This window comes from Symphalangus syndactylus, chromosome 18, assembly GCF_028878055.3.
Source record: "Symphalangus syndactylus isolate Jambi chromosome 18, NHGRI_mSymSyn1-v2.1_pri, whole genome shotgun sequence".
In the NCBI taxonomy this organism is placed as follows: Eukaryota; Metazoa; Chordata; class Mammalia; order Primates; family Hylobatidae; genus Symphalangus; species Symphalangus syndactylus.
Genome location: NC_072440.2, coordinates 57,784,508 through 57,800,673, shown reverse-complemented (window position 1 = coordinate 57,800,673; position 16,166 = coordinate 57,784,508). Strand labels below are relative to the sequence as shown.

Below are 16,166 nucleotides of genomic sequence, written 5' to 3'. Positions count from 1 at the left end.
AGTTGCTCAGTGTTTCTGCTCAGAGTGGGGAATGGCTGGGTTTGTGCATTCATTTTATTTTATTTTATTTTATTTTTGAGACGGAGTCTTGCTTTGTCACCCAGGCTGGAGTGCAGTGGCGCGATCTCGGCTCACTGCAAGCTCCGCCTCCCGGGTTCACGCCATTCTCCTGCCTCAGCCTCTCTGAGAAGCTGGGGCTACAGGCGCCCGCCACCACGCCCGGCTAATTTTTTTGTATTTTTAGTAGAGACGGGGTTTCACTGTGGTCTCGATCTCCTGACCTCGTGATCCGCCCGCCTTGGCCTCCCAAAGTGCCGGGATTACAAGTGTGAGCCACTGTGCCCGGCCCGTGCATTCGTTTTAAACAGGCCCTGCCAAACTGCCCTCCAAACTGCTGCCACCACCGTGGGTAAGGAGACTGTGGAGTTCCGCATCCAGTTACATCCTGATGTCCTGTCTTCCAGGCTATGCTACTTCAAGGGTGCTCCTCTACAACCCAGCAAAGATGGAGGAAGGAAAAAGCACCACACATGCAGCATAAGTCTTGGTGAGAAGACAGCAACAGTAACAGTGACTAGAAGGGGAAGGAGGGCACTAGTATTGATGGCGCACCGTGTACCAGGCCATCCCAGGCACGTCACCTTTACAGCACTCCTGCCAGCCATGTAGAATGAGATCTATCTCACTGACGAAGAAAAGAGAGCCTAGACAGCTTGCCCCAGGTTGCGCAGCTAGTCAGAGGGTGAGGAGAAGGGAATCCAGATCTAGCTCCCTCCAGAGAGGGTGCCTGAACCACCACAAGGCACAAGAACAACTGGCACCCCCAGCCAGGCTCTGACTTCTAGGTACTCAGGACTGCCTGGTGAAGGGTCAAGCCAATGTCTTCCCAAGCAACCCAGGAGGTGGTGGAGGTGGCACAGTGGGTGGCAGTGGCTTACCATGGGGTTAGAGTCGGAGATGAGGTCTTTAAGGGTATCCAGGAAGCCCTGGTCCTCCACCAGCTGGGCATTGATGTCGTGGAGCTTGGCCACACACACAGCTGCTGTCTTGCGCACATATGGATCCTCATCCTTCAGGCACTTCCGGAGTGGCTCGCATAGGTACTCTGTGATCTTGTCAACGCGGATGCAGCCCATGGTCCGCACTGCCAGGGCTCGGATGAGGGGGTTGGGGTCCTCACAGTCCTGGGGGGAGCCAGCCATCGGCCAGGACAGGGGTGGGATGAGCCATCTGTGGCTTCATATTTTCCCTGGCCTGCAGCTCTGAGCCCTGCTAGGCTGAGCGACATCAGATGGCTCTGTGGATCTTTACCAACTACAGCCAACAGCATCAAAAGTAAATGCTATATAACCGGCACCCATGCCAGCTCTGCACACCGTCTCCTCTGATCCTCACAGTAGAAATACAACACAGGTCCCATTTTATAGATGACGAAACTGAGGCTCTCAGAAAGGCTAGGAGCTCATCTGAAGCCACAGAGCAAAGCCATGATTCAACCCCACATCCACCTAGCATCACAGCCCTCGGTCTTTCCACAGGGCCACAAAAGCCTCATTTCCCCATATCTGAGCACAGACAGGACTCAGGGGAGCTAAGGTTCTAAAGGTATACAAATTCACAGGTAATAAACACTAGGAGAAAATAAAATTAAAATATAGGTGCACAGAGCTGACAATTTAATCTGAAGGACAGAAAATGGAGAAAGCAGCAGTCTAGAAGGGGAACAGAGAAGCTCTCGGACACCTGCTGATTCCTGCCCTGGCAAAGCATGCAGGGCAGGGCCCAATCAGGGCAGTGAGGGGATCAACAGGCCTGGCAGGACCTCACACAGGATGAGTTAGGCAGGGTCCTTAGCATCTGATTTTCTGGAGAGTGGGAGCCCTCTGCTGGAGGAAGATGCCTGCAGGCTGGGCGGGCGCGGGCAGTCTGAAGGTCTGGACTCCATCCAGCGCCACGCGGCCCCACCCCAAAGAGACTGAGGGGAGACAGAGCCTTAAGCACCCAATGTCCCCATGCCCACCAAGCGTCTGCTCACCTTCACAAAGGTGTTGACGGCCATAATGGCCATGTCAGGCTGACTCTTGGCGTAATTCATCAAGTAGAGGTATACCAGCTTCTTCAGCTCCAGGTTGTCTGTCTGCATGCAGTTGACCACATCGGGGAAGAGGGCACTGGAAGGTCAAAATGGTGTCAGCATGGGAAAGGCTGAACAAAGGAAGAGGGAGATTTTCAGGCTGCTACATAGTGGGTGGGAGGACAGTAGGTAGGAGAGAAAGGAGAGATACACTGGACTTCCTGGTAAAAGGGAGGGTTTCAGGTCTGCTGTTAACAATCAACAGCTATTGATAGAAAGGGAATCCCAAAGGGTAATTTTAAAAGCAGGAAAGTCCTTGGTTCTTCTCATATAGTTCAAACGTGACTTCTGGAGCCCATCAAACCCATCACTACCTCTTGCTAGCTATATGACGTTGGAGAAATTCTTTTGTCACCTGCCCCCTCGCCCTGAGTCTCAATTTCCTAACTTGCAAGAAAGGTGCAACAGAAACTCACTTTACAGGGCCTTTATGGTAACTGAATGAGACAACATACTTAGGTATCTGGTCCTTGATATCTGGGAGATGCTGAGTAAATGAAAATGATCCTTTCTCCCTCTCTGATACTTAATGTGGCCCCTTATATTGGGCTGCTGGTTCTGGAGGGTCGCAGGGAAGCAGGATGGCTCACGCTGCTTTCACCACAAGCTCTGGCACCCAGTAAGAACCAGCATGGCATGCGTGGAGCACACACCATACATCAGGCTTGGTGCTAAGAGCTTTACATGCCTGATCTCATTTAACTGCCCTTAGAAATCAGGGGATGATCCCCATTTCACAGAATACTGAGGTTCATAAATGTCAAATAACCTGCCTGGAGGAGCCAGGTCTGAGAACAAGGTCCGTGCTCATGACCACTGGGTGGAACCCTTCTCAACGTGGTACCCGTGGTCCCAGAGTCACAGGCCTTCTTAAGATGTGAAATTTGGTTAGAGATCAATTTTCTATCTCTGAAATCATCATATCCCCTCTCAATTCTTATGTGTTTATAGGAAAGGTAGTGTCAACAAAGAGACTTAGGAGGTCAAAGTGAACTTCCTGAGCCCCAACAGGCAGAAGTCCTGCCAAAGCCAAAATGTATGTGTCACCTTGGAAGATGATGCACCAGGAAGAATGGGGAGGAGGGAGGAGGAAAAACTGCTGATGAGGCCGACTCACTCTTTGGGGCCCGTCTTATCAGCAAAGCTCGCTCTTTTGAGATGGAAGAACAAAGATGCTTCTCCTCTGTGAGGAGGTGACAGTAGTGTTCTGGGTGAAGGAGAGCAGCTTTGTCCTGGAAGGAATCTGACTTGGAAGGAGGCCCAGTTGTCCAGCAGGTGCCTGCTCCCTTTCTGCTCTGGCTTCCACAGGGCTCTCTGCAGAGCTCCTTCCCGGAGCTGCTGGCAGGAGGTCCTTTGCTGGGGGGTGATCCATGGGGACATCTGGAGCAGTGGGAGCCTATCTTGGGACCTAGATGGGAGCTGCTCCACCTCAGCACCCGGGCTATGAGGCACAGGGCTGGGCACCACGAGGGCATGGGTGAAAGCAGCATGGATTTGGATTTCAGAAGAACTCGGCTTGAGTCCTAGTTCTGCCACAAACCACGTGACTCTTAGGCAGTCACTTTATGTTTTTCTTTCTTTGGCAGTAAAACTGTCATTATCTACAATATGGGAATTGTAAGGAACTACTGAGAAAACAAATCTCAAAATGTTCTGTGCAGACTCTCAAATACTGTGCAAATATTAAGCTGTTTTAAAACCGAGTCTCTGCCTTTGAGATTTTACAATCTGGTGAGCAGGTAAACACAAGTAGACATAACAAGAGAACAGTTTCCATTTAGAGCTGGGTGATGGGAACACACAGCAAACGCTTTGAGTTTGAGGTAGTGAGCTGGGGTGATCAGGGAAGGAAACACAGGGAAGGCAGACCTTGAATGTTTTTTTTTTTTTTGAGATGGAGTCTAGCTCTGTTGCCCAGGCTGGAGTGCAGTGGCGTGATCTCGGCTCACTGCAACTTCTGTCTCCCAGGTTCCAGCAATTCTCTGTCTCAGCCTCCCGAGTAGCTGGGATTACAGGTGCCCACCACCACGCTCGGCTAATTTTTGTATTTTTAGTAGAGACAGGGTTTCACCATGTTGGCCAGGCTGGTCTTGAACTCCTGACCTCGTGATCCACCCACTTCAGCCTCTCAAAGTGCTAGGATTATAGGTGTGAGCCACCCCATCTGGCCTTGAATGGGTTTTTAAAGATGGGAAGACAAGCTGGGTCACTGGGCGCTCCCACAGGGGAAGCATGAGCCAAGGTGCAGCAGCCACTCTACACACGACCTGCGTTAGCCATCAGATGCGACAGAGGCTGCACACCGGTGACAAATTAGAGAAATCCAATCTGCACATCTGTTTTACTTGCACCACACAGTGTTTAATATCAACTGGCCACTTAAGACAGGGAGATTTAAAATGAAAAATCCAGATTTCCCACTCTTTTCTTTCTTTTTTTTTTTTTTTTTTGAGCTGAGTCTCACTCTATCACCTGGGCTGGAGTGCAGTGGCACGATCTCAGCTGACTGCACCCTCTGTCTCCCAGGTTCAAGCAATTCTCCTGCCTCAGCCTCCCGAGTAGCTGAGATTACAGGCGTGCACCACCACACTTGGCTAATTTCTGTATTTTTAGAGGAGACGGGATTTCACCATATTGGCCAGGCTGGTGTCAAACTCCTGACCTCGTGATCCGCCCGCCTGGGCCTCCCCAAGTGCTAGGATTACAGGTGTTTGCCACCGCGCCTGGCCCAGATTTCCCATTCTTTTTAAAAACCAGAAGACCTTGCCACACTGGGTCCTCTTCCCCAGCCAGTAGCAATCCTCTGGAGTTTCTGAGAAGGGTTCATGCCCCACCCACTCCATCACCTGCTGCCTTTCCCACCTACTCCAGTTAACTCACTCCATCACCTCCCGACCTGTCAGTGTCTGGGCTCGTGATTCCTGTGTAAACAAAACCTTCTATTGGGAAGAAAGTTTTATGAAGGAAGCTATATGAGGGGAGACATGGGTCCCTAGACACCCTAAAGGAGAGACTGAAGTGGACCCAAGCTATAAACCCTCCCCTGTCAGCCAGCTTCCAGCTGCCACCAGGCCTACTCCTGCACACCTGACATCTTTGCCCACGGTCATCGATGCAATCACTTTCTTCACTGCCTCCTTCTTCTTCTCCTTCTTGTCACTGTTGAGCTCTGCCTTCAGCTCGAAGATCTCCCCTAAGAAAAGGAGGCAAACATGAGCGATCTCTCCCTACCCTGGCAGGGGACGATTCCTGGTATCTAACTTCCAAAAGAACTGGAGGGAGGCACGTAAGACATCCTATGCTGTTGGCTGAGGGCAGCTTCAGGCGCCTGGCCTCAGATGGGCCAGGCAACAGTGAGGGATGACTGTTAGGATAGGAATTAACAAGATGGAAACTTGTAGGCCAGTTGCAGTCGCTCATACCTGTAATCCCAGCACTTTAAGAGGCTGAGGATCGGCTGGCATGGTGGCTCATGCCTGTAGTGCCAGCACTTTGGGAGTCCGAGGCAGGAGGATCATGAGGTCAAGAAATCAAGACCATCCTGGCCAACATAGTGAAACCTTGTCTCTATTAAAATACCAAAAATTAGCCGGGCGTGGTGGTACGTGCCTGTAATCCCAGCTACTTAGGAGGCTGAGGCAGGGGAATTGCTTGAATCCGGGAGGTGGAGGTTGCAGTGAGGCAAGATGGCGCCACTGCACTCCAGCGTGGCGACAGGGCCAAGACTCCATCTCAAAAAAAAAAAAAAAAAGGAAAAGAGGCTGAAGACTACTTGAGCTCAGGACTTTGAGATTAGCCTGGGTAACATAGTGAGACCTTGTTTCTACGAAAAATTTTTTTTTAATTAGCCGGGTGTGGTGGCACGCGCCTGCCGTGCCAGCTACTCTGGAGGCTGAGGCTGAAGAATCATTTGAGCCCAGAGATCGAGGTTGCCGTGAGCCATGACACCGCTACACTCCAGCCTGGGGGACACAAAGTGAGATCCTCTCTCCAAAAAAAAAAAAAAAAAGTTTAGAGGCCACTCTGGATTGAAGCAACAGGAACCATGGAAGCTACAAAGGTTCCGAGGAAGACAAAAGCATCAAAAACATGATGGCAGGCTCTGCTCTGCCAGGGAGCTAAAAACCCAGTGGAAGGCAAAGCTGTCCTCAGCTACCCTCACTCAACAAAAGACCCTTAAAAGGCTCAGTGCAATAGAACCTGAGTACTTAAGGCTTGCGGGGTGAGGGCAGGATTTGTGGATTCCCACATGGAGGCCTTTCCTGTTTTCCTTGAAGCTCTAATTAAAACAGCTTGCTCAGGGTTTCACTTCCTGAGACACAAGTGGTTGGTTGCTCAGCTCTGAAAACAGGAATTCAGCTGCTCCATGACAGCTCAAGCATATAATCAATTGTTCTGAAGAACTTCATGACGTGAAATAAACAAATGAGGAAGTAGGGTTGTCTGGCCCTGCCATGGACAGATAGTCAAGACCCCGATAACAGGTTAGGAGGGCAGATGTCATTTCCTGACCCCTTCTCTTTTCTTTTTTTTTTTTTTTTGAGACGGAGTCTCGCTCTGTCGCCCAGGCTAGAGTGCAGTGACCCCATCTCAGCTCACTGCAACCTCTGCCTCCTAGGTTCCAGCAATTCTCCTGCCTCAGCATACCAGGTAGCTGGGACTACAGGCGCGCGCCATCACGCCTAGCTAATTTTTGTGTTTTTAGTAGAGAAGGGGTTTCACCATGTCGGCCAGGCTGGTCTTGAACTGATCTCGTGATCCTCCCGCCTTGATCTCCCAAAGCACTGGGATTACAGGCATGAGACATGGCGCCCGGCCATTTTTTCGTTTGTTTTTTTTTGAGACATAGTCTCACTCTGTCACCCAGGCTGGAGTGCAGTGGTGCGATCTCGGCTCACCGCAACCTCCGCCTCCCAGGTTCAGGCAATTCTCCTGCCTCAGCCTCCCAAATAGCTGGAACTACAGGCAGGCACGATCACACCCTACCAATTTTCGTATTTTTAGTAGAGACGGGGTTTCACCATGTTGGCCTGGCTGGTCTCGAACTCCTGACCTCAGGTGATCCACCTGCCTCGGCCTCCCAAAGTGTTGAGACTACAGGTGTGAGCCACCATGCCCGGCCCCTCTGAGCCCTTCTCTAAGCCTAGTCCCATACTAACTTGTTCCCACACATTGTCTTATTTCATCCTCACAACTCTGCATTTCCCTCCATTTTGCAAATGGAGGCTGTGAGAGGCTCAGTAACATATATCCAATGCCGGTAGCGGGTAGGGCTGAAACTAAAAACCATGCTCTCAATCCCTATGCTTGGGCCTACCCAAGATACTCACTTTGCTTTCCTGAACCTGTTTCCTTGTCTCTTTGGCTGGAGCACTGAACCCAGGCATGTCTGTCCACACATCTCTCTTCCCAAAAGAAATCCACTAAAAAACCCCACCCCCAAAATACAAAAATTAGCTGGGCATGGTGGCACGTGCCTGTAGTCCCAGCTACTTGGGAGAATGGCTTGAACCCAGGAGGCTGCAGTGAGCAGAGATCTTGCCACTGCACTCCAGCCTGGGTGACAAAGACTCTGTCTCAAAAAAAACAAACAACAAAACCCACCCCTGGGACTCCAATACACTCAGCACTACGTTCACCCTGTGGCTCACTAGGCTCCACAAGACTGATCCCTGCATACCTCTCCAATTGCCTTCTCTCTTTTTTCAATTAGTTGCCCAGGCTAGACTCGAACTCCTGGGCTCAAGCAAATAATCCTCCCACCCAAGCCACCACCTGGGGCGCCACTGTGCCCGGCTCTAACCTCTTCTTTTATCACCCTCCTCGGTAGCTCATGCCCACTACCTTCCTGTCCCCGAATGTGTCACAGGCACAGCACTCACTCCTTCCCCTTCCTATCCCCCATCGATCTGGCCAGCTCCACCCAGAGCTCTCCCACAGTCCCCCCGGACCCACTACACTTCAGTGTGGTTACTACTCTACAGAATGTCTTCCCTGCTCAACCTTGAGCGACACCAGGTCAGAGGCTCTGTTTCTCTTCCACTGCACATAGTAGGTTCTCAATAAAAACCAGCTAGACCAATACATGAAATGCCTGATGAGCGGCAGACTTTGAGTCCTGGATCAGCTGATCCGACAACAGACCCTTTTCATCTGGTCAGCAAGCATGTGTCAGTATCACTTGGAAGGAAGGAGGGAGGGAGGAAGGGCTGGCCAGAAAGATGCTTACAGGGTTAAAGCACATTTGTCAGCCACGACAACATCCTCCATTTCCTTAAAAGCAGAAACAACCAAAATACCCAATGATATAAGCCTAGCTTAGCAAATTTCAGTGTAGCTACTCAACAGACTTAATAGTGAGTCATTAGAATTGTTGGGAAATGTTTATGATATCAAAATGTCAAATGAAAAACAGGATTAAAACCATGAAAATACGTGCATGACCGGCCGCGGTGGCTCATGCCTATAATCCCAGCACTTTGGGAGGCTGAGAGGGGCGGATCGCCTGAGGTCAGGAGTTTCAGACCAGCCTGACCAACATGGATAAACCCCGTCTCTACCAAAAATACAAAATTAGCCGGGCATGGTGGTGTAATCCCAGCTATTTGGGAGGCTGAGGCAGGAGTATCACTTGAACCTGGGAAGCGGAGGTTGCAGTGAGCTGAGATCAGCGCCATTGCACTCCAGCCTGGGCAACAAGAGCGAAACTCCATCTCAAAAAAAACAAGAAAAAAAAATTAGCTGGGCATAGTGGCGGGCACATGTAATCCCAGCAATTCCGGAGGCTGAGGCAGGAGAATAACTTCAACTCGGGAGGCGGAGGTTGCAATGAGCCAAGATCGCACCACTGCACTCCAGTCTGGGTGACAAGAGTGAAACTCTGTCTCAAAAAAAAGCAAAACACGTGCCCTTGGATAAGGACACACAGATACATGGACGGACACACACACACACACACACACAACTGCTGTGGGGGTATTGATAGGATTGTGTGTTTTCTTTCCCCTGGAAAAAAACAAAATTATTTTAAGCCATGGGAAATAAAAGGGCACTTTTTTCCCCCACACTTGGAGCTAATGTTCTTCCCTTTCTGAGCTCTAAAAGGAGCCATCAGTTTCTTGTATCATCAACAGTTCAATTTTCTAGATCTACCACAAGCTCTAGGCCATTCCTGTTACATGTTTCCAGGCCTTCATTCCCACCCCTACTCCCTACCGCCACAGGAGGAAAACAGAAGGGACAGGCAGAGAAAGCGTAGGACAAGGCCCATTATTAAGCAAGTAATACCTTTCTTGGTCGTGGTGAAATATTTTGAGTCAGTCATTTTGGTCCCTTATCTGTAGCCAGTCTTCTGCAAGACAGAGAAGAGAGGGTGACTTTCAGTTATGCTCCATCCCATCTTCAGTTATGGTGCAGAGGGAGGAGGAGAAGGATCCAGAACACATGTGGTATAGGAAAACAGCTGCTTATCTATTTCCTGGAGAAATGAACTTTAGATCATGGCAGATTAGATTTTGAAAAGTAATTCTGAGGAATCTATCAACTTTTTTTTTTTTCTTCAGAGATGGGATCTCACCATGTTGCCCAGGCTGGTCTCAAACTCCTGGGCTCAGCCAATCCTCCTGCCTCGGCCTCCCAAAGTGCTGGGATTACAGGCGTGAGCCACCACACCTGGTCCCATCAAATTTTTGAATGTGCCTCTTCTAGAAATCTTGCCCACAAAAATATCTGCACAAGGATGGACGGGGTTACAGCAGCCCCTTTGTGGGACCCACTTTGCTCAGCATTGTCCTAAACGCTTTGCACACATTAACTCATTAGAAGCCTCATCACAGCATCATCGAGGCACTATATTAACCTGTACAGTCAAATGAGATTAGAAAATACCAAGCTTAAAAGGCTAGGGAGACTTCTTCTCCCCACAACTTTTCTAAGCTGCTAAAATAGTAACATGCATGATCCATAGCTGGAAAGGGCTAGAATCTGTACTCTACAGCAGTTCCCAAATCTACCTGGCCAGTTTTCTCTTTTTTTTTTTTGTTTTGAGACGGAGTCTCGCTCTGTCCCCCAGGCTGGAGTGCAGTGGCGGGATCTCCGCTCACTGCAAGCTCCGCCCCCTGGGTTCACGCCATTCTCCTGCCTCAGCCTCCCAAGTAGCTGGGACTACAGGCGCCCGCCACAACGCCCTGCTAATTTTTTGTATATTTAGTAGAGACGAGGTTTCGCCCTGTTAGCCAGGATGGTCTCGATCTCCTGACCTCGTGATCCACCCGCCTCGGCCTCCCAAAGTGCTAGGATTACAGGCTTGAGCCACTGTGCCCGGCCCTGGCCAGTTTTCTTAAAGGCTCTCTCAGGACATCTCCTAGAGCAAAGCTTACAGCGTGAAGTATTATTGTAAGACAATAGGGGCCGGGCACCACAGCTCATGCTGTAATCCCAGCACTTTGGGAGGCTGAGGCGGGTGGATCACCTGAGGTCAGGTCAGGAGTTTGAAACCAGCCTGGCCAACATGGTAAAAACCATCTCTACTAAAAATACAAAAAATTAGCCAGGCGTGGTGGGGCATGCCTGTAATCTCACTTACTTGGGAGGGTGAGGCGGGAGAATCACTGGAACCCGAGAGACTGTGGCTGCAGTAAGCTGAGACCGCACCACTGCGCTCCAGCCTGGGAGACAGAGCAAGACTCTGTCTCAGAACAACAACAAAAAAGACAATAGGACAAAGAAAGTACTGAAGCTCCGCCATTCATTTAACAAAAATTCATTTAACAAAAATTTACTGAGCATCTACTATGTACCTCAGTAGTTCTTCTGGGCAACAGATGAAAGAAAAGAAGTTACACAGGAACCAAGATACCCTAGATACATTTATTAAGAATCTATCATTTACCAAGCCCCTATTAAAGGCAGGGGCTTCGTCCACATTATCTCACTTAATCTTGTCAATAATGTAACTGCTTTGAATCCCATTTTACAGATGATGAAACGGACTCAGGGATGTTACATAACTTGCCCAAGGTCAAATGGCCTGTAAGTGGCTGGGCTGGGAGACCATCTCAGGTCTACCTGAGCTTAGTTCCTATGCTCTATCGATGATGGAATTCTGCTTCCCCCTTCTGACAAAGAGGACAGTTCCCTGATAGTGGCTAAGGATTCAGTCAAAATAAAAAAAATTGAGGCCGGACGCAGTGGTGCACACCTGTAGTCCCATCTACTTGGGAGGCTGAGCGGCACAAGAAGCACTTGAACCCAGGAGGCAGAAGTTGCAGTGAGCTGAGACTGTGCCACAGCACTCCAGCGTGGTGACAGAGCAAGACTCTGTCTCCCCGCCCCACCCCTGCAAAAAAAAAAAAAAAAACAAAACACATTGAGACTTTCAAGTACAGCCTTCCAATCCTACCTGTAGTTTTACGTGGTACAGAAAACCACACAACTCCAAAAAATAGACATTTGAATGGAGAAAACCCACTTTACTTTGTCTCTTTTGTTGCATCTATGGAAAGGACTCAAACAAATATCTCCTCTCAAGTCATTACTATACGGGGGCGAGATGAAAGTTACTAGTGCAACGGATGTGAGGGATCAGGAGTCATTTCACAGTCTCTGGAAACCAAGCCAACACAGCACCTCCTCTCCAGCCCAATTGGATTTTTCCAAATTAAGCTTGTATTTATGGCAGGATGACACCGAGCAAGCCTCCCAACCGAGAGACACCCATAGATTTTGTTTCAGTAGTCAATGGGAAACAAATACCATACCGTCTTGGGGTCACCTTAAATCCTTTGTGGATCCTGTAGGAATAAAGGAATAAAGGCTTCACTGACAAAACAGTATAAAAAAGGCACAATTCTACTTCCCTTTTGCTTTGCCAAGTTGAAAAGGAAGGATGGCACTTTTCTATGGGAGCTGCGGGAAAGAGCAGAAGAGCCCACTGCGTCTGATGTTGCAAGTCCCACAGTGGGGGCTCTAACTTGCTGGTCCTCCCAGCATGAGTCAGGGCTGTAGACAGATCCACAAAGGAAGGCCCCGCATGCGCCAGGCTCACAGCTCCCATTCGCCCTCCTCTTTCATGCCTGGCCCAGGCCCGGCACATAGCAAGTATTCAATTGATAGTTGTTGAAAGAAATGAAAAGGGGCCACTGAAAATCCCAGGGAGCCTCAGCCTGCTCTCTGGCAGCCCTGTTACATAACTAGTTAGCATTTGTTTCCAACAGGAATTCACTGACATTAAAAATGATTTTTTTTTTTGTTCACACACATAAAGCCATTTTCTCAAAGAAACCCCACCACAACCTAGGGGTTCTTTGGGGAACTCTGAAAATGAGCAGGTAAATCAGATAATGGGATTTCTGTCTTACAATAAAGATCTGCATGGTTCCAGAAGTCACAGACTTGAGAGCGTAACTGCCAAAAGTATTCAAAATAATAAGAGAATATCATTTCTCAAGGTTGAATGTAAGAGGGATAACTGAAGGCAAAAGGGGCTAAAACTCACAGGCCACAAAGAAACACAGAAAGTAACACAGAAACCACTCCAACATTAAATCTAGAAAGAAACAAAAGTGGCCGGGCATGGTGGCTCATGCCTGTAATCCTAGCACTTTGGGAGGCTGATGTGGACAGATTGCCTGAGCTCAGGAGTTTGAGACCAGCCTGGGCAACATGGTGAAACCCCGCCTCTACTAAAATACAAAAAATTAGCTGGGCGTGGTGGCATGTGCCTGTAGTCTCAGCTACCCGGAAGGCTGAGGCAGGAGAATTGCTTGAACTCAGGAGGTGGAGACTGCAGTGAGCTGAGATCGTGCCACTGCACTCCAGCCCGGGCGACAGAGTGACACTCAGTCTCAAAAAAAGAAAAAAAGAAAGAAAAGTGAATAAAAGAAACAAAACACCTTAGATAACTAACCTGAGAGCTGCTGGGAATTTCTTGCCTCTCCAGAAGAAAAAGCTGTCAGAGCCTTTCCCCTTCCCTGCAGGCCCAACACAACGTCGGAGGGCCCTAAATTCCCAGGACACAACCTGCTGATGACAGATCAGTGCTGTATGCAACTGACCAAGAGAAATGGGTGAGAAAGCCTCTCTTTCTCGGGATTTAAAAAGAAGTGACAGACCTGCAGGGTAGCTGGTCAAAGCCCAGCTGCAGATACCCCAACAGCGCTGAGCTTTCCGTGACAGTCTTCCTTTTATAGGTGCTAAGCAACTACTCATAAACTTAACTGCCACTCAGTGCACTGGTGCTGGCTGCAGCTTTTTTTCTGCAGTATCTGTTTCACATATCCCTCTGCAGAGGGCCCAATGGGACTGATGATGCAGAAATGTATCCCTCTGAAGGTGTTTCATATGCAGGAAATTAAAGTAGAGAAGGGAGGGGATACGGAGAAAAGTGAAACGCTTTGGAAAGCCACCCCAAAACACAGATAACAAAACAAAACAAAACATCTCACTTCACCATGAATGATTCCCTACCTACAGCTTAGTGAGGTACTGAGGGCAGCTATCTCCTCGTGTCCTTTCTCCATTGTGAGCACCTAATGCTGGTACCTGGTCTTGCAGTTGCCTCTTGGATATCAGTGCAAGAGAGATTTCTCATTCTCTCTGCAGGAATGGAAAAAACCCTACAGTTCAGTGCTAATGGGGCTCAGACTCATAGATGCCATGAGAAAAGACTGGTGCTTTTCCTGGCACCTGCTCGGCTGTTATCATGCACTGTATCCCTACCCCATAGAAGCCAAAGGGGCTGAGACCTTGTTCTTTGATGAATCTGATCGGGTACACGAACCATATTTGAAAGCAGGCAGCGGCTGGGCACGGTGGCTCATGCCTGTAATCCCAGCACTTTGGGAGGCCGAGGTGGGCGGATCACGAGGTCAGGAGATCGAGACCATCCTGGCTAACATGGTGAAACCCCGTCTCTACGAAAAATAAAAAAAATTAGCCGGGCGTGGTGGCGCGTGCCTGTAGTCCAAGCTACTCGGGAGGCTGAGGCAGGAGAAGCGTGAACCCGGAGGTGGAGCTTGCAGTGAGCAGAGATTGCGCCACTGCACTCCAGCCTGGGTGACAGAGTGAGACTCCGTCTCAAAAAAAAAAAAAAAAGAAAAAAAAGAAAGCAGGCAGCAAATTTAGGCAAGAAAAAGCTTAGGGTTTGGATTCCATCTTTGGAAGTGTCAGGGCACATTTTTTAAAGTAGTAATTACAGAGAATTTTTGATTCAGAAACTGCTCTGGCCAGTATAATGAGTCACTTTTGCTAAGGAGACAGCATTCTGGGCTGGGATCTCCCTCAATTTCAGCATTTACAGGCCTAGGAATGCCTCAAGGGGATGGGCATGGTCAAAATTAAAAGAGGGGCATACCTGGAACAACTGGTTTCACCCTTGAGGAGCCAGTGTGGCTGTCCCCTCTTAATATTTCTCACACCCACATTGGAAAGATTATGACTTTGATGTCACATGCCAGAACCAGTTCTGGTTAACTTCATTTTTTAGAATTAAAGAAAGGGAACTGAGCCTGGGCATGGTGGCTCACGCCTGTAATCCGAGCAGTTTGGGAGGTCCAGGTGGGCAGATCACCTGAGGTCAGGAGTTCGAGACCAGCCTAGCCAACATGGTGAAACCCCGTCTCTACTAAAAATACAAAAAATTAGCCGGGCATGCTGGCGGGCACCTGTGATCCTAGCTACTCAGGAGGCTGAGGCAGGGGAATCACTTGAACCCGGGAGGCAGAGGTTGCAGTGAGGTGAGATCGCAGCATTGCACTCCAGCCTGGGCAACAAGAGTGAAACTCCATCTCAAAAAAAAAAAAAAAAAAAAAAAAGAAAAGAAAAGGAACTGAGCAATAAAGCCTAAAATATAGTAGTTTTCTCTCTTATGTTTTCTAGATGTATAAGTAAGCCCTTGGTGAGACTTTTGGAAACGGCGTCCAGGGACAAAGATGTAACATGATCTAAGAGAGGGAAAATGAGGTCCTAGGTCCTAAGGAAAAAAAGGGAAGAAGAAAAAACATTTCCATCTAAAGACTTTGGTTTTTAGCTGCTGAAGTTAGGGTTAGGCTTAAAGGAAAAAGAGTTCTCAATATTTTTCAAATTTTGTCTTCATGTATCTAAATATAATTTTAGGAACAAGAAATATAGACTATCTGTGTTTTAAGCTAATAAAATGAATTTAAATCTATTTTTAAAACATAAGAAAATCACCTCTTTTGAGAATGAAAAAAATAAAAACATAAGAAAATGGGTACTGAGTATAGTATTTCAATTTTTCTCCAATGTCTCAAAATTGGTGACAACCTTTAAAAGGAAAGTATGCTGAACTGAGTCTACTTCATCTCTATAATTCAATTTCCCTCTTTAAAATGGGGAGATCAAGCCGGGTGTTGTGGGTCACACCTGTGAATCCCAGCACCTTGGGAGGCCAAGGCGGACAGACTGCTTGAGGCCAGGAGTTTGAGACTGGCTTGGGCAACATGGTGAAATCCCGTCTCTACCAAATTAGCATGGTGGTGCACACCTGTAGTCCCAGCTACTCAGGAGGCGGAGGTGGGAGGACTGCTTGAGCCTGGGAGGCGGGAGGTTGCAGTGAGCCAAGATCACACTACTGCACTCCAGCCTGGGTGACAGAGTGAGACTGTGTCTCAAAAAAAGAAAAAAAGAGGGTGGGCAGGGACTGCTGTACCTGCTACTCTGTGTATTTCACATATTTCTTCTGACAAGGGCTAATGTGAGAATGAAAGCATGTTGACAAGAAAAAATGTAAACATCATAAATATCACAAGATTTCATGTGTACAAAGCTCTAAGAGGCAAACCTAAGCTATGGTGATATCAGTCAGGTCAGTGGATGCTTCTGGGTGGGAAGGACTGAAAGCGGGCATGAAGGGCCCCTGCAGTAAGCGAAATGATCTGCATCCTGATTCAGATACTGGACACACTGTACACGTATAAGAGCCAAGCATGTCACTTGGTGTAAATTAAACAGACATTTTCAAAAATGTGCTGGGCGCAGAGGCCTGTAATCCCAGCACTTTCGGAGGCCAAGG

The 16,166-nt window shown here is 48.5% G+C and overlaps 1 protein-coding gene across 19 annotated transcripts in view; it reads right to left on the bottom strand.

The window, feature by feature from the left end:
* The window catches only part of AP1B1 (adaptor related protein complex 1 subunit beta 1), a 60,865-nt gene that overhangs the window by 29,806 nt on the left and 14,893 nt on the right, over positions 1–16,166 (bottom strand). For 9 of the 19 annotated variants that reach the window (XM_055251935.2, XM_055251928.2, XM_055251931.2 and 6 more), the window contains 4 exons: positions 9,422–9,485; positions 5,222–5,327; positions 2,036–2,171; positions 939–1,184 (listed from right to left, as the gene is read on the bottom strand). In XM_055251935.2, coding sequence (XP_055107910.1) covers positions 939–1,184; positions 2,036–2,171; positions 5,222–5,327; positions 9,422–9,458 — 525 coding nt within the window. In that variant the 5' untranslated portion in view covers positions 9,459–9,485. Of the gene's footprint in view, positions 1–938; positions 1,185–2,035; positions 2,172–5,221; positions 5,328–9,421; positions 9,486–11,333; positions 11,472–16,166 lie in introns of all 19 variants that reach the window. The other 10 variants (XM_063623370.1, XM_055251933.2, XM_063623369.1 and 7 more) reach the window with 3 other exon arrangements.